We start from the raw sequence: 27,691 nt of genomic DNA on the forward strand, positions 1-27,691 counted from the left end.
TGCCATTCCAAATCTTAATTTAAAGCCCCTTTCGGTGGTGGGGGCGGGGTAGAGGGGAGGTGCCATGGATCACAGAAAACCATCTTTTGTGATATCCCTCTTGTCTTTTGTATACTATTTTGTATACTATTTGTTCTGGTTTGTTTAAAATACAGTGTTATAGAGAACCACTTAATCTGGGAAATAAGAGGCAAGAAAGAGGTAGGCTAATTTAGGAAATTTTCAAGAAAAATGTGTAATCCAGTCAATCTGTCTCCAGTTATTCATATACATGTTCAGGGTTCAATTAAGCCTTTAGTCGTAATATCTCACATCTCCCAGGACAATCTACAAAGCACTTGCCCTCACATGATCACGCAGGTTACATTAATACACATAAACGAATCCAGTCTCCATCAGGCATTGAGTGTGTAACACGAGGACTCCTGAAGGCCTACTTTGGCCCATCATGAGCCCAGATGCATCAAGAGTCTCTGATATAATAAAATTTGGGAAGCTGGACCTACCCCTGAGAATGAGACTTTATTATGGGCCAAGACTTTGAGAACTTATAAACTCAATGCCCCTGCTTCCTGTGGACTTTTTCTATCTCAGGATCACTTTTATGACAATATTCCGGGAACATGCAATTCTAAGTAGATAAATTGGCCAAACTCTGAAAATGCAGAAACACAAGTTGCTTACAAATGAGATGTAGAAACCAGGACAAAGAGAGCTGCCATAGCAGACTCACTGGTGTGCACGCTTCTCTTCTGTACATTCTGTGGTTTGCCTGTTCCACAAGCTATGTGACACTGCTATTTACTCTAGCACTGTGGCCAAGGCTAAGAAGTACTCATCTAATATGGGTTTGGGAACTAAAAGGAAATATGTTTTGGAATTTACTTTTTCACACCCACACACCATTCTTGTACAAAATGCCTCTGTCAAGGTTTTTGGGTTTTTTTTAAACATTGATTTCTTGGCCATCAGCTAAAAGAAACTGAACATTCAAGTGCCTCCACGATGACTGAGCATGCGGGAAGTGGTTGATTGACAACAGGTTCCCTGGACATTTTATTTGATGTATGCTGTCCTGACACACTCCACCCAAGTGATCAGCCTGCTATGTATGTCTGGGGCCACTTTGTAGTTTTCCCAGAGGTGAAATCAGAGGGAGGGCTGAAGTGGTGGTGACAAGGCCAAATTGGCTACAGACTCAATCCCTTGGGGGGATGAGATGTAACTAACTTAAATGGTGCTAAGTCCAGCTGGGGATTAGACTAGGGCCACAACCTGCTGAAGAATAGGTACACTACAGCTGCAGACTAACCTAGTGCTTTTTTACTTTTAGAATACATTATCAGGCTGCCATATATTCTGCATGGGTTTTTTCGTCACTCTAATATCCAGCTTCCTCCCTGATGGCAAAGCTAGCCCTAGGAAGGGAGCTTCCTCTGTGTCACTCCTCCAGGAAGTTACACAACTAGTTATTCACCTCAACCATGCAGACATGGCCAGGGCAAGGATGACCCTCTCCCCCTTTGTACGGGGGAGAATGACCAGAGGTGGGGATATAAAGCTGTCTGCACAAGGTCACGAAGCACAGTAGCGTCAGGGCTGGAGTAAGGGCTCTGCTCTCATGATTTGCAATCCTGTTTCTCTTGCCAAGGGGCCAAGCTGCTTCCAGTACCCAAAGGGAACATCCAATAGCTTATTTTGATCACAGAGAGTTGAGTCAAGAAGGAACTGATCGAACTGATCTTTGCTGACAGAGTGAATGAATGTGAACTGCTGCCACTTCCGCACAATACATTAGGACGAGGCTCCATGCTACTCTGTCAGCTCCACCACTGCCTTTTGGGAAAAAGAATAAAATCCCACGAATCTCTCTAAAACTTTAAAAAAAGAAAATCTGCTTTAGTATATTAGGCTTTAATAGAGTTTTTTAAAACTCTGTCACTACAGTATGTTGTACTTATCATATGTTCTAAGGAGAGCCCAAGTCACAAATGAATTGCCTGGCCTGAATGCTATTCCCCCAAGAGCCACCTACTTGCCTAAAGGATACCTAGAATTTCCTAGGAGGCTCAAAAGGCAACAGTTAAATTTTGGGAATTAGGACAAATGGGAGGATGAAGTTTGAAATGAGTTACAAAGGGAACATTTATAATCTAGAGAATGTTGATTTTCAAAAGCTCAAGGCATTACGATAATCCACTGTTATCGATCTTGTATTTTCATTATGCAGAAATCGTGAAATAAGAGGTGCATGATGAAAGCAGTGTTTGAAAGGGCCCATCACACTTAGCTAGAAACGAAAGAAATCGTTTTTCCTCTTAAACACTTAGCCCTAAACTTTTTTTTTTTTTTACAGACCTAGGGGACCCCGACCTACATAATAATACTGTTTTGAGATTGTCCTGGCGGGAGCCAGAGAGACGGACAGATCAGCCCTCGACAGCTCCAAGAGCCCCACTGAAAAGGAATCTGATTCGACAATTTAAAACCCTTGAATAATAGTGAACAGTGAACTGTCATGCGTCTGGAAAATATAACCATTTTTGAAGAATGCTTTCCAAACCACGTAATGCTTTTAAAGCTGTTTATCAAAAGAGCTGGATGAGCCACGGTGGCCTGAAACAGTTTATCAGCTGTTACAGGGTCGCATGCCCCATCCTAATTTCCTCAAGCACTCCATCATTCTCGGTTGTCCTAGTCTCGGCAGACAACAGATGCCAATGTTTGGAGACATTCGCTACATAACTTTTACCCGACAAACCTGGCTCCAGGACAGATTTCCATGTCATGTGGGGCTTTTGGCTGAACTCTGCTCGAACCCAGAGGCATATCATTTACAGCAGACACTAACAATAGTTTGGGGTCACCTGCTCTTCACAAGTGGGTTCAGAGCAAGTTCATGGCCTCTGCACACCTTTTCCAGTGTGGTTCCCACACATAAAGGCTCAGAGCCCAGGAGAGTCCCTCCACCCAGCAACTCAACCAGGTTTGGAGCACTGAGTTTAACTGTTCATTTTGTGTGAAGAAAGAGAATGGGAAGGACAAAAGACCAGCCAAGCACATGAACTCCTGGTCCTCGCAATCTAGCAGGTGGTCAGCAAGAATTCGGGGACAGGGTTGAATTTAAGTAAGAGCTATGGACACAATCCCTGTTTCACCTTCACACAACATTCCAAATTCAGGGGAGAATATTCACACCGACACCATTTCTTGAGCCCTACCTGCATGCCACATGCCAGGCTGAGTGCTTTATATACATGATAAAATTTAATCCATGTAATCACCCACCGAGGTAGGCATGTGACTCAAAGGAATCTCATCTCAGAGAGATTAAGAGGGGAAAAACTTGCTCCAGGTCACAGCCAGGCAGCGGCCCAATGACTCAAACCCAGGGCCATCCGACTCCCCAGTAGGCCTGTTTACCCTCGCACTGCAGATGCGGGAAGCAAACAGTGCCGCAGAGCCCCTTCCTGATTCCTGCAAATGCGTGGTTTCTTCTCACGCTGACTGCCACGTTGCCCTTTCCTATTTCTTTTTCAGAACTGGGGAAGAACCTGTGATTTCATGTCCTTTCCACATCTTTTTCTGAAACAAGCGCTTCTCTTTGAAGAAAGACCTCTTGCCCTTGGAGTGTCAAGATAAGAAAACTTTCAGCAACTTCCCTTGGAAACTACAAAACACCCATCAGCACCCAGGATCTAAGTACAGTCGCTCCCCAGCTGCTGGCCCCTCTGAATAGCTTTTATGGTTCAATGAGGGGTGGTGACAGGGCCATGTTACTACCGTAGGGTGTACTATTTCTTTCATGTTCCTGGGATCTGACAAGAGCCTTCCACAACCTGTTCCTTTACAACACACAGAATGAGAGATTAAAGACCAATACCAGACTCAAAGCAGGGGCTGTGACTGGCAACGGCTTCTCACCAGATGTATTCACAATCTTTCAGGGAAAGAAGAGCCACAGACTGCGTGAGCAGATGCTGTGCAAATAAGATAATACACAGAGTAAATGAGATAATACATAGAACCATGGCTGAATGGAGACGGGTTTCAGAAAACCACACTAATTCAGAGCCACCAGTTGGAGGTAAAGGGGAAAGAACACCAAGAAAGGAAACACAAATTAGTGAAAAGTCTAAATTATAGGACTTCTGATTAAACATGACAGACCTAGTCCAGAGACCCCTCTAAAGGGAAAGCAAAGGGATACAAATGGCATGAATCCAAAAGGATAAAGAGAAGGTGTCAACAATATTTTAGAAGCTGAAAAGCAGATGGACACATGGTGCTGAAATGTAAGCCTGAGGGAGTGGAAGCCACAAAGCAGAAAGCTAATTAGGATGGTGGTGTCTGCTGCATTTCAGAAAGATGGAGGCAGCAAGTAGCTCTGAAGGCCTGGGGCATAAAGGAGAAACAGGTAGGCCTGGAGTGAGGTGCAAACAGGAAGATTGGTTAAAAGACTGCATGGGAAGCAGTTAGAGCTGCAGGTCCCCTCTCTCATCCCCATTCAGTTTTGCTCCTCTCAACAGGAGCCCAGAGTCAGCAGGTCCCCACTTGTTCATTCCACAGTAAGGCCCCCTCAGCCTCAAACCAAGAGCTCCCAATTGGCTTTTTAGTGCCTCATCTTTAAAGAGGAGTAGAACAGATAGTCAAGAATCACCAGACATCTGGGGACTGTCTCTACTCATGAAAGAAAAAGACCAAAACAAATAAATGGAAGAAAGAAACTCAGAATAGTACTGCTATAGTACTACTCTAGAAAAATAGCTTAGAAACAAAAATAGCTAGACAATAACCAGTCAAATGGGAGCAGAGGACATCGAGAGGGAGAATTTAATTAGAAAATAATAAATTGCTCAATGCATTTGTACACATACAGAAACATGTTTGTGCATAAATTGGCAATAGGAAGGCAGAATTTTTTTTTTTTTTAATAAAAACGAGTTACTAAGTCCAGGGTTAAAAAAAAATGTGGAAACTAAATAAGCATTTGAGAATAAATTAGGAATGTGCAAAGAGAAAATGAAGCAGACAGTATTACTGAAAGAGCAGTTACTAATTCCAGGGAGAAAAAAAACAAAGCACAACATTTAAAAAGGAAACATCATCAAAGTGACCTGGGTGGGGAGCTTCACTGGGAATACTATTTACACAGTCATAATAATGTAAAAATGGAATACTAAGTTATTCAAAAAGGATCATATAACCATACTGAAAAACGGGGAAAGGGAATGTGTATGTATAACAACATGAAGTCAAATGATGTCAAGAAATAGCACTTATTTATGAAATATAAAGGTAAATACCTCCACACTGAAGAAACAGCCCAGAGTGTTGAAACTGGTTGCCTCTGAGGGAGCGGGAATCAGGGAAAGGCAGGAGATTACTGTTTTTTGGTTTTATTTTTATTTATTTTTTTATTTTTTGAGACGGAGTCTGGCTCTGTCACCCAGGCTGGAGTGCAGTGGCACAATTTCAGCTCACTGCAACCTCTGCCTCCTAGGTTCAAGCGATTCTCATGTCTCAGCCTCCTGAGTAGCTGGGACTAGGGGTGTGTGCCACCATGCCCAGTTAATTTCTGTATTTTTAGTAGAGACAGGGTTTCATCATGTTGGCCAGGCTAGTCTTAAACTCTGGCCTCAGGTGATCTGCCCACCTCAGCCTCCCAAAGTCCTGGGATTACAGGGGTGAGCCACCACGCCTGGCCAACACTGTTCTTATTAATTGCACAGAAGATGCTAAATATTTGTTAAATACATCTAAGGTATAAAAAAACTAAAAAATCAAAGGATCATTAGCTAATTTTATAAACAATTAGTGAAACTATAACAATTGTTTTCAAGGAGCTGTGATGGACCCGGTAATGAGGGAAAAAATGCCTGTAATTACCCCCCCAACACACACCATACACACAAATGCAATTTTGTTGTTTTCAAGAATAAACAGTAAGTCAAATCACTAAAAAATGAGTTCTTCAAGAAAACTATAGGGAAACTTGCTTTAATGACCATGTAAGAGTGACTTAAGAATACTAACACACAAATCAAACAGCTTGGTGATTCTTCAGAGCAGTTTGTCCTCAATTATTTAAATATTCCCAGTACTTAATACCTATTAAATACCTGACATATAGCAGGAGTTCAAGACTGAATTAATACATTTCTACTGTCAATTTGCCTAAACGCACTAAGTGATGGATCTGAATATCACAAGGTCAGAATTGGCTTAACTGAATAAAGTGGGCCCTCAATAGTTCAAACCAAAATAGAAACACACTTGAAGATTTGCATCGTCTCACTAAAGGATAGAAAAGCACTTCACATGTGGTAATTTGGCCTCTAACGCCTCAGGAGGTGGGCAGGTGCCAGTTATTACCACTCTAACTGTGCTGCTGGGGTCAATCCGTAAAGTCCAGGGAACCGATGAGCCCTGGCCTCTGTCCATCCTGGCATTACTCCGCGAGATTACCATGGATTCTAGCCAGGATTCCTGTGACCCATACTCTTCATAACGAGAGGTGAGGTTTTGCTCTGTCTCGCCTTTGAAGTCTCCTGCAGTCCCTGGGATTTTATGATACAGTTTGGGTCACCCCTGCCATTATCGATGTTTGAAGTATGTTTGGGGAAATCTGCTAGGAGTTGTCTCTGGTGTTAACACAGAACAACTGCCTCATAAAAACTGCTTTCTACAAGGAGTTCAAAGGAGCTTATCCAAATATTGTGGGTTTATCCTAATCCACCAACTTTGCTACGGGAGAAAGTTGAAGTTTTGGCAAGTGAATTCTGAAACAGATACACCTTCTCGAGTACCTGCAAGAGTCAGGGCAGTGCAAATACAACCAAGCAGCCTTTGGACAAGATCCTGCACTTTGAAGTAATCTACTCTACACTTACTATCCTGCCGAAATTAAAATTTATTGGGATGGTAGGTTAAGGTGAAGGACTAAATTAGGTAAATTATTGTAAGAGGTCTTTCTGGTATATGATAAAATCTTCCCAATTGTTACTTCCAGAATCCCAGCAAAAGGAGCAAACCAGGAGGGCTGACAGCTGTTGGCAGGAAGCCAAAGGGAAGCATTGCGTTACAGCGGCTCCTACGGTTTAGTCCGAATTAGCCCATCATTTATCAGCAAGATGATGGATTATCAATCACCGTATTTTCAAATAAAGCAGCTTGTCAAAAAAATTAACCAGGTACATTTGTTGGCTGGTGGCATGGATGCAGAGTCACAGAAAGTGAGGGGAGTGGCACCTGCACATTTTTATAAATCTCTTCAGTCTTGCTAACTGGAAAAGAGCTGTATTCTCCTATCTGCTTCTACAGTCAATCTATTACAATATCACACATTGTGTAGCTTCTGGAAAACTCCACTGTATACTCCTTAGAGAATACTATTTTAAAAATTATTATAAATTTTTAAATCTATAAATTTAAATTTAAATCTATAAATATAAATTTAAATTTATAAATCTATAAATTCATATATAAGTATATGAATATATACAAATAGGTTTTAGGTTATGGATCTGGGGTTCCCCAGGGGGTCCCTAGACCATATTTTGAGACCCTCTGTTCTAAAGGAACCCATATGTACAAATTCTCTCTGCTAATCAGAAAGTGGTTTCCTCAATGTATTTAAGTAAATCCACTAAGGATATAGATAAGTAACATTATTAATTTGAATTACATAAGCCCAATATAACAAAAGTTTTTTTTTTTTTTTTTTTTGAGACAGGGTTTCACTCCCATCACCCAGGCTGGAGTGCAGTGGCGCAATCTCAGCTCACTCCAGCCTTGACCTCCTGGGCTCAAGCGATTTTCTTGCCTCAGCCTCTGGAGTAGCTGGGACCACTCCGGAGTGTGTGTGTGCCACCACACCCGGCTAATTTTTGTATATTTTTGTAGAGACAGGGTTTCACTATGTTGCCCAGGCTGGTGTCGAGCTTGTGAGCTCAAATGATCTACCTGCCCTAGCCTCCCAAAGTGTTAGGATTACAGGCGTGAGCCACCGCACCCAGCTTCTTTTAGAGTATATTGTGATAAGAACGTTTTATTAATTCAATCTTATTTTTCCTCCATTTGACAAGTTAGTGAGAAATTTAGCAAGAAAATGTCTTTGAGAAGGAGTCTGGCAAAAGACTATCAGATAAATATATCAGGGCAAGAAAAACATTCCTTCCCTCAATAATTCCAAGCCATTATCTGTAATACAACAGTGAGTCTTTAAGTCCCTGCTAGTCCAAATGTCCTCTGTGTATCTCGGAATTATCTTCCAGTCTAAAGCTCTCTGGGAGCAGGCGAGTTGAACTCAAACCTGGGTCCTCCTGTTAAAGATTTCAATTTTATCTTGGGCAAAGGTGGATGATTCTGTAAGGGAAAACCATGAGAGACATGGGATAGTCATGAAAACCTAAAAATAAGTAAATCCAACGCCTTTACTGAGGAGTTCCACAAAAAACAAATGGCTCTTCAACTTTCTCTAATGCACAAAATACAAATTTTTTCTCAAAAATATAGACACTGTTTTATTTTTTCTTGAAGTTCAAGCCAAAAATCTCAAATGTCTATCTTATGTATGTAATATTAAGTGTCACCTTAGAGTTTTAAAAACAAATTCACTGAACACAGAAGGGACTACAGATGTATAATGGCTACATTATTTAATTTTTAAATGGAATAACCTCAAATCAGAAAGTAAATGGAATAACCCCAAACCATACTTCCCATTCATTTTCTTTGCACAAGGACCTGCTGGTTGAGATGCAAGGACTGGACTTTGAAGAGATGTTGATTCAGATGTAAATTCAGAAGATTTTTTTTTTTTTTAACTTTTGGAGGCAGGATTGTGTGGTTTTTATGAAGTCAGTCATCTCTGCATGCCAAAAATGGCAAAAATTAGATGCTCTCCTTTCTAGAAATGATTATAATGTACCATGACCAAAAAAGTGGGTTTTCTCCTAACAGATAATCTTGCATAAAAATGACTCTTGGGATTTCAGAAATGGAAAGGCTTTTCTCAAACACGTGTGTGCATGAACACACACACTTTGCATTTTTTCCAACAATAGATCTGAGCTTTCCATAAGTTATGTTATAATGAGAATGGCATCGTCTGGGGCCTTTGAGTGAAAGGGGAATACAGTATTTAGAGTTCAGCGAGAGGGAAGAAGCCTGTCTCAGAAAATAAGATTTCTCTGCTTATGTTCCTGTGAGAAGAATTTTAACTTATAAGGCAAGAAGGACTGTTAAGATGCTTCTTTAAAATATCTGATCCTGGCTGGGTGTGTTGGCTCACGCCTGTAATCCCAACACTTTGAAAGGTCAAGGTCAGCAGATCATGAGGTCAAGAGTTCAAGACCAGCCTGGCCAACATGGTGAAACCCCATCTCTACTGAAAATATAAGAATTAGCTGGGCGAGGTGGTGTGCGCCTGCCATCCCAGCTACTCTGGAGGCTGAGGCAGGAGAACTGCTTGAACCCGGGAGGTGGAGGATGCAGTGAGCCGAGATTGTGCCGCTGCACTCCAGCCTGGGCGACAGAGCAAGACTCTGTCTCGAAAAAAATAAAATATCTGATTCTATGATTTCATCAGCTTAATTTCAGAGCCAAGTGAGACATCTAATGTCATCAACATAGACCTTAGCGTTCTTCTGGGGTTGCTCATGTAAATGACCCATCTACCTTCAAGCATTCTCTGGAAAGACCTGGTTTGGCAAGATCAGGAAGTGAGAATATATGGCTGTCACCTCACAAACATATATGCAAGGGTGAGTAGAAGATAAAGGGGCTGTCACTATATCTACTGTGCCATGTTTGGACAACAGAGGAGAGATTTGACAGTCCCTTCCCTTCAGCTGGATATAGCAATAATTTTTCAGTTTCACTGAAATGTAATTCCTTTTTCATGATGAAACTGACATGTTAACTAACACAGTGTCTGTCCCAAGCAGCAGATGGTTACCAAGCCAAAAGACAGATATGCCCAAAGATTAGAACAGAGCCTTAGGGTCAAACAGGTACAAGTTCCAGCTTTTCACCCTTACCATATGCATGCCTGTATATGGATGCCACCACAGCATACAGGACTCATCTGGAAGGAGCCTGCTGGAACTTCCTAGATGAGTATGAGGCAGGAGCCACAGGATAACGTATCAGATCTTTCTGAAATGTTACTTTTACTGGGTAACAATTAAAAATATTTTCTTATGAAGCCAAACATGGAATAAAATATAAAACCCATTTATAGTTTTAAGGAACAGGAACTCTGAAAGAAATATTGAACTTGATCCACTTCTAGATACATGGGATATCAGCCTACTCTCCTGCCTTGAATGGAATATTAGTGGGGAAAAAAGATGAACGCTGGTATATCCTAATAAACATTTGAATCTTTACTCAATTTTTACCTTTGGAAGTTCCCTAAAGGCTCAATTCAAGCCAATTCTGCTTGATGTGCTATGTGTAATACCAAGTATAAGAAATAGCTGCTTTCAGAGCAGAGTAATTAAAAGCAGTATTACCCAACTAGTATGAAAAAGTTAACGGAAGCATTTCCTAAGTTCTCTTTGCAGACTTTTTGCTGACCTGTCCAACCTGACTGCATTCAGGCTCTGGTGACCCAAGAGAGTCTTAGTCCTTTTATCCTGGAGAATCATGAGTAAGGTGCAAACACTGTTAACGAAAGGGGCCTTTCCTTAAGAAAACCCATTTCCATTTCACGTCTAAGAGGTCATTCACCAGAAGTGTCTTAACAGATTTTGGGTGGTGTGTTGGGACTGTTTTTACTGAAAAAGTCAAGTATGCCCACCATAAATCTTTTCTGTGAAATCAACCAAAAAGTTTCTTTTTCAAAAGCTCTCAGAGCAAATGGAATTTACATATACATGCACAATCTGAGGGTCCTGGGATTCCAGAACATTATCAGTCCTGATGGCTATATTCTTCAACACTGATCTATCATTATCCTTCAAATTCCCCTTCCTCCTTATCTAACTTAAATAACAAGATAAGCTCCAACACTCCTGAGCTTTGCTAAATTAGTTTAAATATTTCAAGTTCTGCCAACTCCTACTTCTCTCCCCACTTTTGGGTCTTGACTTAAAAGGTGAAGAAATATTTTAGAGGAAACCTCAGGGCCCAGCTTCATAAATCTTCATCTGCTACTTCCCTAAAATGTCATGCACCCCATAGTCTGCAACAGATGGTATCTGGAGAAACAAACAAGCAAACACATAGTGAGAGGCAGACATTCCTTTCTTCTCAAAGGTATTTTTGCCTTCTTTTGTGAAACGGCTGCTCCTGGGTCTCTGCAACTTTCTACTGAGTATCTTTTCAAACACTACCATCAGAGGCCGTCACATTTACACAGTGGACTAGGCACTCTCACATGGCTTGGCACCTTGCTTGGGCCTGGTCTGTTTGAAGGGTAGCAGGCTCTTCACATAGCTTCAGTGGCACCTCAAGTGTGCCTGCATCTGTGCCATTTTCATAAACTTTACTTGGGAACAGACAAATGTGGCCCAATACACGTAGGCCAGAAGATGCAACCTGAGCCAGCAGAACGTTGCCTTGGAAAAGGTTTCCTATTTCAGTTCCAAACCACACATACTTGTACAGTGAACAAATGCAGTGGGGGATACTGGTCCACAACACTCGTGTTGAGGCCAAAGGCTCTGCAGTCCTCCGCCCTCTTCTCTCCCCACCCCCACCTGCCTTCCTGAGAACTATTGGGTTGCCTGGAAATTTCAGAGGAGAGTTAGGTGGCTGTCGTTTGGAATGCCAGCGCACTCCAACAAGGAGAACTTGGAAGTATTTTAACCTGAAAGAACATAAGGAGGGGGGTTCCCTATAAATAAAATCATGTTCAAATAAACACAAAAAAGGAGCCAATGTTTCCTGTAAGGCCGCTTTTCAGATGGATTACTGGAAGGAGCACTTGTTCACAGTTTTATGGCTTACTTTCCTATCATCTGCTTAAAATTTGGGTCTTTTAAAACATAGATGCTAAGATCTAAGCCTTTACTTGGATGAAATATTACAAAGGAAGCAGAAAGTCTCATTCCAATTGCAGGCTCAGAGGCAGAACTCTTGGACTCTTGGGTTCTATTCCTGGCTTGGTCCCTGGGCTCAGGTCAACCCTCGGTCAGAATCTCACTTCTAATCCCTTCAAATCATTTGTTAGTCCCTGTTGTCTAAACAGTGGGGAAAAACCCTGAGTAACACCCCTGGATCCTGTTCAATCAACTGGGATGGTTGGAGATGGTTATAACTCACTTCCAAGAAACCAGGGTGATTTATCCCTCGGTGATAGTGTTAGAGCCAGTATGTTCCTAAGAGATACAGTGTCATCAGAACAAACTGGCACTGAAACATTTCTCCACCTGCAAGGATCTCTGAGCTCCTTTAATAGGACTTTCAAATAATATCACCCAGCATTTTTATAGTTCTTTGTAGCTTCCACATTAAAATAACTCTGGTTGGGCTTCAAACTCCTGAGAAGCAGAATAAACAGAGAAATAAATTTATTCCCAATTTATAGATGAAAAAACTAAAACTGAGTCTTACATACATGTCTTGACTTGACCCAGGGCCCAAAGCTAATAAGTAAGGAGGCTGGGACTCTGGCCTGTTGTTTTCCAGATCAAGCGTTCTCTCTCTGTTTGACAGGGTCTCACTGTTGACCAGGCTGGAGTGCAGGGGCACAATCATAGCTCACTGCAGCCTCAACCTTCCAGGCTCCAGCAGTCTTTCCACCTCAGCTTCCCAAGTAGCAAGGACCAGAGGTGCACACCACCCTACCCAGCAATATGGTGCCCGGGCTGGTCTCAAACTCCTGGGCTCAAGCGATCCTCCCACCTTGGCCTCCCAAAGTGCAGGATTACAGGTGTGAGCCACCACGCCCAGCCCAAGCACTCTCTTCTAACGCACGGCTCCTCATGAACACTTCTGGACCAGGACAAATGGACTGAGGGACATTGCTGAAACGGCTGCTATTTATCCTTTCAGAAAAATCTGTAATTTTGGCTTTTTCTGCACAATAAAGGATACTGATCCACTAATCCAAACATATGCCCCTCTCGCCTCTGCCCCACTTGCGTCTGGTAACTTCTGCCATGGCTCTCCTGCTACTGGCACCTCCAGGAATAGAGAAGGGATGTGGAAGTTAATCCCCCTCCTTTGAGGATATATGAAGACTGGCTGTGCCTCAATTATCATGGTGGCTTTTGTTTCTAGGAGGAGTGAATGGTTAGGCAGATAGCTGTGTCACGAAACTTGCAGTTAAACTTCGTTATTCATTTTTTTCTTTTTTTCTGCAGCCTACAAAGTTGGAACTTGCAGTCCAACTTCATTTAGGCTGCTCAATTACTGTCTGCTTTGAGTCAAGCTGCACAACTTTTCTATATCCCGAGTGCCTCCTCTACATGGAAACGTAAAACTTCATTGGGCTGAGATGAGGAGTGGCCAGTGCTGACTGTGAATGCCTCCCCAGTGCCTTTGTGAGGGCATGGTCTCTGCTGCTGAGGTCCAGATAAGGCTAAGGTGGCAGGCCAGAGGAACCAGACAGAGAAAAATGCAATGCTGGTCAAGACCTGAATCATGTCAGCGTGTAGGTAATAGTAAAGTAAATCTTGAGTCAGTAGGGAAGTAACTATCTGGAATGCCATTATCTTGACACTAACTGACTCTGAAACACGTACAAGAGAAATCCAACAAGCCCCCTCCACCGAGACCGAGGTAGCAGGGTGCAACGCAGTGGTGCTGGACACAGGGTCAAGAGATAGGCTGGGTATGAGTCTAGGTCTACCATCTCTGACCAGCTGCGTGGCTGTGGACAAGCTCCACGACTCGAGACAAGCTTCTCTGGACTGTCTTGTCTTCATTTGTAAATCAAGTATGAAGATTAAATGGGATTCCACACGTGGAAGCACAAAGACAATGCCTGGCACATAGATAAGTTCCTTCCTTTTGGTGTTGCACACACAGTGGTTCCCTTTTCCCTGGAAGGTGATTCTCTCTTCTCTTCACCTGGCCAACTCCTACCTCATACTCCAGGCTTCACCTCAAATTTTACTTCTCTGGAAAAGCCTGTCTCAACTCCCCTGATCACTAGGTTAGCCGCCCTCCTTCTCCCCATCACCTTCTCTGATCATAGTCTCATGGCACCCTGTAAGTCTCCTCTATGTCACTGTCACAATTTCAGCAAATAAGTGTTTATATGATTGTTTTATGTTTGCTGCCCTGCTTGATTATAAGCTCTTTGAGAGCAGGGAGAGTTTTGGTTTCTGCTATTCCCAACCCTGAGTTCATAGGGAATTTTCAATGACTATTTACTGACAGGGAATGAGTAAATGGCAGCTATGTACTGGCTGACACAAGATCACATGGCAGTGTTGAACAACTAATAAAGATGACAAGAATGTCCCTCTCATTCTTTCTGCAGTGACTGTGGCCACATCACTTGTGCTCCTAAAAAGAATGAAAAACCTCATCAAGACTTTCAAGCTGACAATGTATAAAATTCAAGCCATTTCTTTCTTGTCAACATTATTAAAACTTCACAGCACAAAATCATCTTTAAAACATTTATCACATATACCTTGAATCCTTTTTATCAATCAATCCCTTGGCTATTTTGACATTTTAAGAATACACATGCTTCTTTGGGAACTCTTAGGCGTCTTCAGCTTTACACTTCATTAAGTCTTATTATCTTAACAAATACTGGAGGTGGACTTCTTGGGCTTCGAGCAGAGATGGAAAAATTAACTGGAAATACTTTCGAAGCCCCCTCACTGCCTGCCCCTCCCCACAACTTCATAAATGCTTCAAAATATACTCAAGGATTGTTTGAGTTTTGTATCTGAGAATAGAATGTAACTTAACTAAAGTAAACCATACAGAGTTTGCTCAGCTGCTTCCAGATGGAAGGCATTCTGGCACAGCACACTGCATGGCCCCAGTCCACAATCGGAGCATTTCCCCTACTGCAGTAATGTGTCTTCAGTACGTTTTCCTGGTGACAGACAAATGGATTCACTTCAATTGGGGACAATTTCACTTCACATCCTATTTGAGGGAGTGACAGAGTGTGGACGTGGGCCAGGCCCTAGGCATTCTAAAAGGGTGTACTAATTCACTCAGGGAAAATCTATTATCGAGGCAGCAGCAAAATCCTTCTGGGCTTAAGTCGAGTCTAGCTTGGCTGGGCCCTTAACATTCATTACACCCTTTGTTGATAAGAATCCCCAACTAGTCACTCTGGAAAAGGGAGGCTAAAATAGGCCATTCAAGCAAATAGCTATGTTAAAGTGGTTGGGTTCTGCGGGGTGTGGAACCATATGGGCTGTCCCTGATTTCCAGTCTCAGTTGGTATCAAGGCCAGGCGGCAATCCCACAGCAGAACTGCCGACCTGCTGGGGGGATGGGAGGTGGCACTTTTCTTTATGAGGCTGGGGCTGGCACTTTCAAGTGGAAGGAAAATTAAGAAGGAACAGACCCACGTGGTGAACTGCAACTGCGGGGATTCTAGAACTATACCACGGGGTGTAGGAGTAAGAACCAGACTACAATCTGACAGTTTTCTTCATGGGCATGTGGGGATCCAGTTGGCTTGGTGAACAGAAGAAGCTTATAACAATTTAATCCTATTTCTGACCTCTCTAGTGGAGAAAAATAACATACTCATATACACCTATATATATAACATGCTATATATACATACATATATAAAATATATAACATATATAAAATATGATATATATATATATTTATCTGAAAAAATTCATGCCAGGTTTCTGTACCTCATTTTCATGTTTTTATTTTAGGCAGATCAGAAATTTCAGTTATAAGTATTTGAATTAAAAACCCTATAACTAAGAAAGTGCACAATTAAACACATCAATATGGATTAGAAGCAGCAGCAGACCTAGGCTGGTAACTGCAAAAGCCACTCTTCCCACGACCACTGACCTGGGGCCACTGAGTGTGGCTGTGTCTCTCACTGCCTGGGCTGTTTCTGATGCAAAATCCAGGGCGCCTGCCACTGGCTTGGTTACAGTGCCAACAAGCCCTTTCCCAAGGCCAGATATGAAACCGCTGACACCCCCTTCTGTTTTCACACCTTCCACTGTCGAAGTTATAACACTGGTCAGTCCACCAATGATACCTAGTGAAAAAGACAAGGGCTGTCATAACCTGACAAGGACAAAAGCAAAAGCATTTAAAGCCAAACCCCTTGATTATGGAATGATAACTTAAGGCCATTCTATTAATCTCTGTGCCGGAGAGGCCACAGACAGGCCAACTCACAGACAGAGTATCCTGCAGATTTGCCCACTAAGTCTAGAGTCAGAGGATGTATGTTACATGTTAGTCAGAAGTAAAGTGTGTTCCAGTTTAAAAAAAAAAAAAAATCAAAGAAAAGCTGAGAGGTTAACAGTGGCCAATTTTTCGATCCCAGAGCTTGGGCAGCCTATGGACGATCAGGAGAGGATACGGATAGAGGATTAAATCAATAAGAGACTAGAAAATCGGGCCTTTGGGGAAAGTCTGAAGATGATGGCATTCTATGACATATAAGGCAGAGGCTGGGCGTGGTGGCTCACACCCGTAATCCTAGCACTTTGGGAGGGAGGCTGCAGCGGGCAGATCACGAGGTCAAGAGATCGAGACCATCCTGGCCTACATGGTGAAACCCTGTCTTTACTAAAAATACAAAAATTAGCTGGGCGTGGGGATGCGCGTCTGTAGTCCCAGCTATTTGGGAGGCTAAGGCAGGAGAATTGCTTGAACCCAGGAGGTGGAGGTTGCAGTGAGCCAAGATTGTGCCACTGCACTCCAGCCTGGTGACTGAGACGCCGAGGGAGGGAGGGAGGGAAGGAGGGCAGAGAGAGATAACTAAATATAGTTGTTCCTTAGTATCCATGCAGGATTGATCCAGGACCCCCTGCAGATACCAAAATCCTAGGATGCTCAAGTCCCTTACATAATGTGCTGTAGGTGCTTGCATATAACCTATACACACCATCCTGTATAGGTTAAATCACCTCTAGATGATTTACAGTAGCTAATACAATGCCCACATATCACTTCATTTGCGCGGAGTCAACACAGTATTTGAAACGTGTGGCAAATTCAAATTTTGCTCTCTGGCACTTTGCAAAATATTTTTTTTCCCAAGTATTTTCCATCCATGGTTGGTTGAATCTGTGGATGTAGAGAGCCGATGGTATACATCTGCAGTGCAGTTTTCAAAGAACACTATGGGGGTGACTGGCCAACCCCACGCGATGCTTGAAATAAGGTAAAAGTTACTGCATGCTTTGATGAAATTTGGTATAGGCAATTATATAAAACCTTCATGAAGAGCACCCCAAAAAGCTATGAAAGCTGGCTGGGACCCTCAATGAAGTCAGTTCAAAAGTCCAATCCGGGTCAAAAAGACATTCCAAACATTTTGCAAGTTGACAGCAATGGCTGAAAACACCTTAGAAGAGGCCAGAAGCTGGCAGCAGCTGAAGAGGTCACGGTCACTGAAGGGAAGAGGCAGCCTGTCCGGGGAGCATCTCCAGGACCTGTGCCAGGGACACTCACAGGATGTTTACCCTCTGACAGTGGGGTGTGAGGAAGCTCTCCAGACTCTTCAGCTCTAGTGAGACAAATTGGTAAAGGAAACTCCTTGGGCGAGAATGCACTAACAATTCACAACGTTTCTTTTGGATTCTGGGTAAATTTGCTCCAATGAGGCAATATCTCTTTCCCAAACTTTTTTTTTTTTTTTTTTTTTTTTAAGAAACAGGGTCTCCGTCTATCACCCAGGCTGGAGTGCAGTGGCATGATCACAGCTTGCTGCAGCCTTAAATTCCTGGGCTCAAGCAATCCTCCCTCTAGGTCTTCTAAAGTACCAGGTTTACTGTCCTGAGCCACTGCACCCAGCCCCTTCCCATACTTTGTGAACAAAGTTCTTGGCAGAGCACACACAGGATAGGAATTCAGACTAGAACCTGAGAGACAGAACATGACTGAACCTGGGTCCAGCAGGGCCTGCAGAGAGAACTGAGCACAATTCCCAGTTCTTAACCAAGGGGATTAAGTGGATTCTGTTTCTTGTCATCTTCTAAAGGTCTTTTCATCCTAAAGGAAGACTCTCACACACTGCCTTCATATAACTCAGAGCTCAGTGGATCCTCTTTGGATGAAGTCACTGGCTCCTGGAGAGGCTGTACATATTATAGGAATGATTCTTAATGAGAGGTGATTTTGCAACTTTGAACCAATCATGCATTTTTTCAGAACATTTGTGTGTTCATCCAGAAAGGCAGGACAGTCATGCTCTCTCCACATCGCAAGGATGCTGGCCAGATAAAGGCCACCATACATAACAAAGCATTTCATATTCATTTTAAAAGTCTTCGAAAAGTCCAATGTACTGTCATTACTAGAAGGAATGATTAAACCTTAACCCCAAATGATTGCCCAACACTCAACTTTTAAAATTCATAAACAAGTTACTTTCAGCCAAATTTCACTTCTGGCCTGATGTCTCCTTAGGGACAGCTCCCTTTACGGTTGGGCAGCCTTAGGAAAAGCAAAGGCATTTTGATCCAAATCTCATCATTAGGAAAGCTGAAAAACAAAAACTCTATTCTAAACGTGTCCTAAGCACAAATAGATATATAATTTTTTCACTGTCTCTATTCCTTCCTCTTCTTCCAAATGCAGATAATTACTACTGATCAGTCTTGATATGACTCTGATAGTTTTGGATGGTTCCTAAGGATCTGGTACAAAGAGTTTAATTTACTGAGCCTTACTATGCATGAGCTACGTGCCAGGTGTCATGTGAGGTACGCAAGGATAAAGGTGAATACAAAGTGGTCTTTCTCCCCTCCTCACATTCTCAATCTATCAGAGACCTCGATGTACACAGTTGGTGACATACACAACCCAGACTGTGCTCTGTCATTAACTCTTAACAGGGATTAATCGAGCTGGGAAAATGTATTTGAGTTGGGACTTACAGGTTGAGTAGGATTTTGATAGACAAGAAAGTGAGGCAGAGGAGGGAGAGCAGGACCATGCATGAACAAGGACTTGGAGGCACGCCTGGGAAGCAGTACATAGCTCTGCATGGCCAAAGTGCAGCATGGCTGAGGGACGGTGGTCGGAAAAATGGACTGGATTTATAGTTCCAAGGTCCTTGGATGCTGTACTAAGAAATTGTTAAGAAAAATGCAACAAAAGGCAAATGACTCAGAATTAAAGCATTAGAAGTTGGAATTCAAAGTCAGAGACCAAATGCATTCACGCCATCACCAACATCTCTTAGGCAGATAAATTTAGAATTTTAGTGAAAGCACATTTATGCAAAACTAAAAAACACCTAGGCTACAAACCTGGTCACCAATGCCCCATTTCAATTTCTTTGGAAGGAATGATCAGTAAGGAGAAGGCAGAGGTTACAATTCTAAGAAGAGAAGCAGCAGCTACAATTCTAAGAACAGGTCTGGTTGATCACACCTTATGATACTTTGGGAACAGAAGCCAGAGAACGAAAGGAATTGCAATGTGCACAACATTCAGAAAACGAATGAGGAGTTCTCACAGGCTGTCATATTTCAACTTCAAGGAGGATAAAGTAAGAGAGCTTGGAAGGTACACCAACACAGGATTTCCTCTGTTGTCAGCTTTCTTTTTTTTTGAAATGGAGTCTTGCTCTATCACCAGGAGTGCAGTGGCATGATCTCGGCTCATTGCAACCTCCACCCCCAGGGTTCAAGCAATTCTCCTGCCTCAGCCTCCTGAATAGCTGGGATTACAGGAGTGTACTACCACACCTGTCTAATTTTTGTATTTCTAGTAGAGACGGGGTTTCACCATGTTGGCCAGGCTGGTCTCGAACTCTTCACCTCAAATGATCCACCTGTCTCAACCTCCCAAAGTGCTGGGATTACACGTGTGAGCCACTGCACCTGGCCTAATTTTTGTATTTTTAGTAGAGGCGGGGTTTCACTGTGTTGGCCAGGCTGGTCTTAAACTCCTGACCTCATGATCCGCTCTCCTCAGCCTCCCAAAATGCTGGGATTTAAAGCTTGAGCCATCACGTACAGCCCAGCTTTCTTTTTTTATAGCTGCAATCAGATTGGCACAAAGGCGCCTCTGAGGACCTGCAGCAGCAGAGCTTCGTGTCACCTGTGACTTACCATGAGCCAGGCCATGGATGCCGGCTACAAGGTGTTCACCACTTGTAGCTGCGTGGTACCTGATGTACTCCCGCTCTGACTGATGCCGATTGTCCATCGTCTTCCCTAAGCCATCTGATAATGTTCCAGCAAACTAGAATGAGTTAAAAACAGGAAAAGAGTTTTAAAGTCTTAGCACTATTTTTACTATTTGAATTACTTTAAATAAATTTAAATACATTTTAGATAAGCCCATGTTGGTCTGCAGTGGTGTGATCTCATCTCACTGCAACCTCCGCCTCCCAGGCTCAAGTGATTCTCCTGCCTCAGGCTCCCAAGTAGCTGAGATTACAGGTGCGTACCACCACACCTGGCTAATTTTTGTACTTTTAGTAGAGGTAGGGTTTCACCATGTTGGTCAGGCTAGTCTCAAACTCCTGACCTCAAGTGATCTGCCCACCCAGGCCTCCCAAAGTTCTGGGATTACAGGCATGAGCCACTGTGCCTGGCCGATAATTTAAATACAAATAAATTTAAATATTTTAAATGCAGTTACCTATACTGTCTGCCCCAGGTGAGTGGTTCTCAAAAGGACTGGGCACACACAAATTGTGAGATGCATACAATGGAGGACACTAGGCTTTGCAAAGCAACTACTAAAAATCTTTAATGACATTCACTTTCCAGAATACTACTCCAAATTTACTGAAAAAATGAGAGGTATAACAAAATAGTCTTGAGGGAGGAGAAGTGAGCTTCGGGACTGTATCATGGTAAGAACATAGGCTCTTTGCTCTAAGAATCAGTGGAATTCAAAACAGGAAATGTGTCAGTTGCTTTAGGGTTTGGTATCAAATATTTGGAGACTTCAAACTCCTTCCAGTAATGCTCTCTCTCATTTATTCAAAAATTACTGAGTACCTATGAGGTGCCAAGCTCCATTTGTCAAAAGCCAAAAATGAAATCGATGGAAAGATTAACAGGTTAGGTCACCTTTCATAGGAGGTGGCAGACTTGAACTCATGATTTCAAATGCAAACCCACCCTCTCCATAATTCAGAGATTTTATTTACCCTAGCATACTTTAACCAGAAAAGCTGTCTCATCCATCAAAGCTGGGATAAAAAGGATATAAAACTCTGTTTTGTCACAAGACAATCTGAAAAGGTTTAAAGTGACAGTTAATAAACCACAGAGTACTTATCCTCATCATTCAGGCATAAAAAGAGAAGGATATCAAATATATAATTAACCTTCTCAGGAAGGATCTACCAAAACAAGTGGTTTAAGTGCCAATGACCCAGGACTAACCTCTTAGAAAACTCACAGGAATGTTCCTTAGATACAAGGCTCAGGGGAAAGCCTCAAGGCAAGCTGCCTGCCTGGAAGGCCCAGGAACTGGGTGGCCATCTGGGGGCCTGTTTCTTTCTCCTTTGGCAAGGGGGTTGGGATGCGTGTTACCCAGATCAGATCTGCCTTGGAAACCTCAGTCATGAGGATTCTTGATACAAGTGACACATGAGTTCTGGGCACAGAAGAGGGACTAGTGAACACAGCAGTAATTCCATGTCAAGTGATGGTTCTTGGAAGAAGCTATGGGAAGACTCATGCCTTTTACTCAGTCCAAATATTTTACAACCTAAGGCAGTGATTCCTGATCTTTCTGGAGATGTAACCCCTATCATTATTTGTTTGCCTTCTGCCTTGCCTTCCATATTACTGCCTAAGGAAAGAATTAAAGTTAATGAAAATTAATAACTTCCTTGAGGACAACTGGAAACACCACATGATGCTGCTAGCACCGTGAATCACTAAGGAGTGGCTTCAGTCAGAGACCCCATCCAAGAGTTATCACAGTATAGGAGAAGGGCCACAAGCTGGGGCATCTGACCAAACCCGGCTCCAGTCCTCCCTCGACCATTCTGGTAACTACATGATCCTGAGCGAGGTGGCCTACCTCTGAGCCTCCTCTGCATCCAGAGAATGTGAGAGTATCTACTTTGTCATGTAGCTGGAAGCATTCGTGACAATGGCTCGGGGGCCTGGTATCTAGTTAGCATTCTTACTGTTCTTATTACTCTGCTACTAGTCCAAGGAGGAACATGCTACACTGTTTGAGGGAAGCCTGTCGAAGCTTTAGAATTATGGTCATTTGCACTACAGTTTAACGTAATAAAATCCTCTCTTTCCAGCAGATAAACACCAGCCTCCCAAGTAAGTTTTTGGAGTGGTACCACTTATAACATTAGAGTGTTGGACTCTATGGTTTCCAAAATCCTTTCCAGCTCTGGCACTGTGTGACCTACAACCCAAGGTAGAATGTCTTTACTAAGCACTTTCTCTGGGCCCAGGACAGATTTAGGTACTGCTGAAGACACAAACAAACAGCAGCCTTGAACCCTGCCCTCAAGAACTGACAGTCTCTTTGGGAAGGTAACAATCGTATACACAAAACAGTCAGCAGGAACCCAGGACACAAACTACAGAGAGGAAATGTGACCTTTGTTTTGGAAAGAATCAATAAGAGTCCCTGCTATGTTTAGAATTATGTAGGCTGCCAGCATTCTTCAGGTTCTGGACAAAATCGTGTCTCTCTGGTGCCCCAGACACTTTGAGAACCACAGTTATGTGATGTGTGCCCATGTCCTGTGTGTCTCCAGGGGACACATCTCCACCTGAAGAGACTCAGGAGCAATGCAGCCATTTCAGGGTCTTATTCAGGTCTTTCCTGTTTCTCTCAAGCTCTTACATTCTTTGAGAAGAGACTTTCTTGGAAGAGAGATTGGGTAAAGTGCTTTTTACCTATTGCTGGCAGCTAACTAGGAGGAAGTTAAAAATCCCATAATACTTTCCCCCCCTCCAGAGAATATGGAAGAATAATCTAGGCAGAACGCCCAATATCACTCCCTCTTCTTCTATTCCCATCAATTAAATGAGTTTAATATCCAAAGTTGATGAGTGAGCCTATGCCAAAAGCTTAATTTCCAACTAAGTCTGCTGTGGCAGCCTCAGTTCCCCGGCATCAACTGGGTCCTGGGTGTTCTCTGTACAAAGACAATGTATTGACCCAAGGAGGATGGGATGAGATGATGTAAGAGATCACTCTTCCCTCTAATGCTGGATTCTTCCGTAAGGTGAAGACCTTTGCCATGGAAAGGTACCTACACCTATCTCAACTTACTGTAGGACTTTTCTCTGAATTCCTGTTTCTCTGTCCATAAAAAATTGCTTGTGCAAGCCAACCGGACTTGTCCTTTGTCACTTAACAGTCAACCATTACAAAAGTCTTCACTCACCCCTAGAAACACAGCTTTGAGAACTCAGAAAACTTGAGTAGATGTTAAAATCTATGATCCAATCAAACCTGTATTGATGAGTAGTTAATCAGGTTTTACTGGGAAGGACGTTTTACAGAAACTAAACCAAAGTCAAAGCTAGATGATGGACACAGTGGTAAAGGCAGGGCCCTGGGCCAGTTCACTGCACTCTGAGTATTGAATCCAGACTACCAAAAAGCATGTGGCCTCCTTTTACTATGGAAGAATTTAGTTAGACAGCCTTAATTCTACCCCATTCCCCACCTCAGTGGGAAGGTAAGTCCTGCCCAGCCATTCTTTCTCCCTCAAAGACAGCAGAAAACACACGGGCTGTGGAGGGAGGGAATTCCAGTGGTGCTCATCATGGGTGCCCTCTGGCCTTGGTCTTCTCTGAAGCTTGGAAGCACTTTTTTACCCAGGTCCTTGACTTTGAAGATGGTCATCAAAACAGAGCAGAGATACCCAAAGAGTTACACCATCATGTAAGGAGTGACTGGCCCAGGCCATCCTTCATGATCCCATCCTCCCACTGTCTTGTGACAAGTAAAGCCTAGAGGTGGAGGTCCAGATTATTCAGACGAACGAGAAATGAGTCCCGATGTGAGCAAGTACAAATCCCTACACATCCAGTCAACCAAGCAATCCAACATGTGCGCAAGCCCTACCCGTGTGGCAGGCTAGAGACAGAGAATCAGAAATCAGAAGTGCTTTCTGTCTCTTGCCTTCAAGACCTCACTAGGGAAGTATGGATGTGACATAATAGAAAGATAATCACATCTGAGTTTGAATTCTGACTGTGACACCCAACAGCTATGAGATCACAGACAAGGAAACTTTGCGGGCCTCTGTTTCCCCCCTTTTCAAAATGGGGATACAAATATTCCCTACAAAGATGCTGTAAGGATTAGGCAATACATGTAAGGCACATAGCAAAGAGCCTGACACATATGAGTCATTCAATAGAAACAGTATTATGTTATCTAAACTTCAACTTCTTCATATGCAAAATGGGAATAATCGGATTCTGCAGGGCTGTCTTGAGGATTCAGAGATAGTGTGCACGTAAAGCATCTGGCATGGCACATCCCCCCTAGCAAAGCAGGAGCTACCTGCAGCACGGCATAACAGCCCCAGCGTGTGCTAGGCTTCTAAACTGGGAAAGCGACTAGCAACTGGAAGGCAATGTGCAGACAATTTGTAACTCTTTGGTTATAATACCTTAACACTAGAAGGAGCATTTGCAGAGACTTAAGTCTGTCTACCTCATGTTGTAGCAATCTCAAGTCCACAAAATACTTAAGGCTTCAAGTGCATGTTGTTCTAGCTAAAATGAAAGGTTCCAAGGAACAAAATGTCCTTCAGAAAATCTGCTGTTACACTCACAAAGACAATGATTTTCCCCTTCCTTTCACTTCAACACATGCCACGCTTGTGAATTCTGGCCACGGTCCAAAGTCATTAACTTCTATAAAGCAATATTTTCAGCAAGGGGGTAAAAATCTCAGAAGTACTTCAAGATGCCAGTTCTACTGAATAGCTAACACACACTCTGTCAACACCCCCCTTCCCAAAATAATCTCATTGTCTACACAAATGGAGACACTGCAAATTAGCCTGGGTTTTGGGCCTGGCTCTGAAGGGTTGATTTTATAAAACTGAAATTCAAGTAGACACTGGAATGGGGCAAGGGGAAAAATTCCCACTGTGTTCCTCTGTTCTGTCCTATCAGTTTTCCTGACCCTTTTATGATCTTCAGCAAGCATGGGGTGCCAAAGGTATTTGGCCAGTGTAACAGGAGCTGGGGCTTGAATTTCTCTCCCTTCTCTTGGGTTCTTCTTTCACAGTTATTTACCTAATGGAAATTTCCTCTTTAATATCTTTGCCTCACTGAGTAATTGCTGGTGGCAGTATCTTCCTTGTCACCAGGGAAGATGGTAACCAAATACAACAGGAAAAGAGAGAGAAGTGGCAGGACTCTGTAGTGTGATGGAGAAGTTTTATATTCTTCCAAGTACAGATGCTCCTTGACTTATGATGGGATTACATCGGGTAAGCCCATTTTTAAGTTGAAAAGGCTGTAAGTAAAAATGAATTTCACACAGCTAACATATCTAAACATGCCCAGAACACTTACATTAGCTGACAGCTGGGCAAAGTCGTCTGGCAGCAGGGCCCAGTGTAGAGTATTTGTTCCCTCTTCACGATCGCGTGGCTAACTAAGAGCTGCGGCTGCTGCTGCCCAGCACTGAGAGAATCGGATCACATGTCACCAGCCCAGGAAGATCAAAACTCAAAATCTGAAGTACAGTTTCTACTGAACGCACATAGCTTTTGCGTCATCGTCAAGTTAAAAACTCGTTAAGTCAAATCACCATAAGTCAGAGACTATACAAGGTTGTACAGCTGCAAACCTCAGCTACCAGCACAGCTCTAATTCTAATCAGCATTGTCTGCAATAAGCTATGTTTGAACCCATAAATTTGGAAAACCCAACTATCTGTTGTGCCTCTAAGTAAGGCTGCCATGAACTTTGTGGGGGCTGCCATGTTGTAGTCAAACAGGAGCAAAGGAATCAAATCTTACCCTGACAGTTACCAAATATACTGCTGGAAGAGGCTTAATTTCTCTGAACCTCAGTTTATCCATCTGCTAAACCCACAGTAAGGGATTGCTCTTTTTTTTTTTTTTTTTTTTTTTTTTTTTTGCTGGCAGAGTCTCACTGTGTTACTCAGGCTGGTGTGGATGTGATCACAGCTTACTGCAACCTCCACCTCCTGGGTTCAAGTGATTCTCCTGCCTCAGCCTCCCGTAGCTGGGATTACAGTTGTGCACAACCATGCCTGGCTAATTTTTGTATTTTTAGTAGAGACAGGGTCTCACCATGTTGGCCAGGCTGGTCTTAAACTCCTGGCTTCAGGTGATCTGCCTGCCTCGGCCCCCCAAGGTGCTAGGATTACAAGCGTGAGCCACAGAGACTGGCCTGCAAATGACTGTTTTGAAGAGTTAAGAGGATAATTAATGCAAAATGTTTGGTGTAGCATTTGGCCAACATTTTTTACAAGTTTCTTAGAAGTAGTGTGGGACTTTCAACTTCAGAGTCATTTTTAACTCTGCTGATATACTACTAGGAAAACCACCTTTGAGTCATGTAAGACCTAAGTCACTTCAAAATGAAAGTCTTCACCACTGACTTCTGTTTGACATTGTTCAAACACCCACAGTTAAAAAGTATTCTGAGTGTGAGTTTTGCCCTGATGTTGAAAAACCCTTTCGTGATACTTGTAAACAGAGAAGAGTTAAAGGAAAATGTGACCTGAAAAGCAGTGAATATCTATTGTTGATAAAAGGCAAACCAAACAGCTAGTCCTCACTCAGCCAAATCACGAAGGGGTGGGGAGGCTGGGAAGAGGCATTAAAAAAAAAAAAAAAAAAGGGCACGGAACAAGTTGAGGTTTGGCAAGAAGGAAGCATTTCTGGATTCCAGATTTCTATCCACTAGGAGTGTGTTTGTCTGTTTTCAGTTCTGCTTGGTTATGGATTATGTATAGCCCTTAAGGCAAAGAGAAAAAGGGGGAGGAATTCAGAAAGGAGACCCCGAATAGAAACAATAGAGGCATTTTAAAGTTGGGACTGACATCCTAATTCCAGTAATATGCCTAAGCCAACGACCTTGCTTTTTTTTTTTTTTTTTTTCCCTGGTCTCTGGAGATCTGAAAGCCCTCCTACCCTAAGATGCACACCATGTTGCTATTTCACGGATAAACACTTATCAGGCAACAGACACTCCTTTTTCAGTTAAGAAACAAAGTTATCTAAAGCCACCCAGAATTATCTCAGCACACAAGGTTGAAACACATGCAAGGAAGTCAGGCCTCAGGACCGTCCTGCTGTCTTAACTAACCCAAGACACACGCCTGCTGAACTGGCAAGTTTCTCTTGCTATTCTGCAACTCTGACCCAGTTATGAACTCAGATGCTGTTTCAGATTAATCTGGAAGCTCAGAGTGGTTTGAAGCATTCCCATAATAGGATTTTGCTTTTTCCTTTAAAAGGATTGGTGGAGTATGGTATAAACTAAAAAGTGCAGAAATAAGCAGGATATACACAGGTAGAATCAAGACAATTGATCTTCGACACAGAGAAGTTGGGGCTTAGTCAAATCCCATTTTCCCTATGGGTTTTCTACATTGATTA

At 42.8% G+C, this 27,691-nt stretch overlaps 1 protein-coding gene across 5 annotated transcripts in view; it reads right to left on the reverse strand.

The window, feature by feature from the left end:
- The window catches only part of VPS13D (vacuolar protein sorting 13 homolog D), a 289,932-nt gene that overhangs the window by 39,011 nt on the left and 223,230 nt on the right, over positions 1 to 27,691 (reverse strand). For all 5 annotated transcript variants that reach the window (XM_007980502.3, XM_007980501.3, XM_007980500.3 and 2 more), the window contains 2 exons: positions 20,202 to 20,334; positions 15,970 to 16,165 (listed from right to left, as the gene is read on the reverse strand). In XM_007980502.3, coding sequence (XP_007978693.3) covers positions 15,970 to 16,165; positions 20,202 to 20,334 — 329 coding nt within the window. The remainder of the gene's footprint in view (positions 1 to 15,969; positions 16,166 to 20,201; positions 20,335 to 27,691) is intronic.

Source organism: Chlorocebus sabaeus, chromosome 20 (genome assembly GCF_047675955.1).
Source record: "Chlorocebus sabaeus isolate Y175 chromosome 20, mChlSab1.0.hap1, whole genome shotgun sequence".
Classification (NCBI taxonomy): Eukaryota; Metazoa; Chordata; class Mammalia; order Primates; family Cercopithecidae; genus Chlorocebus; species Chlorocebus sabaeus.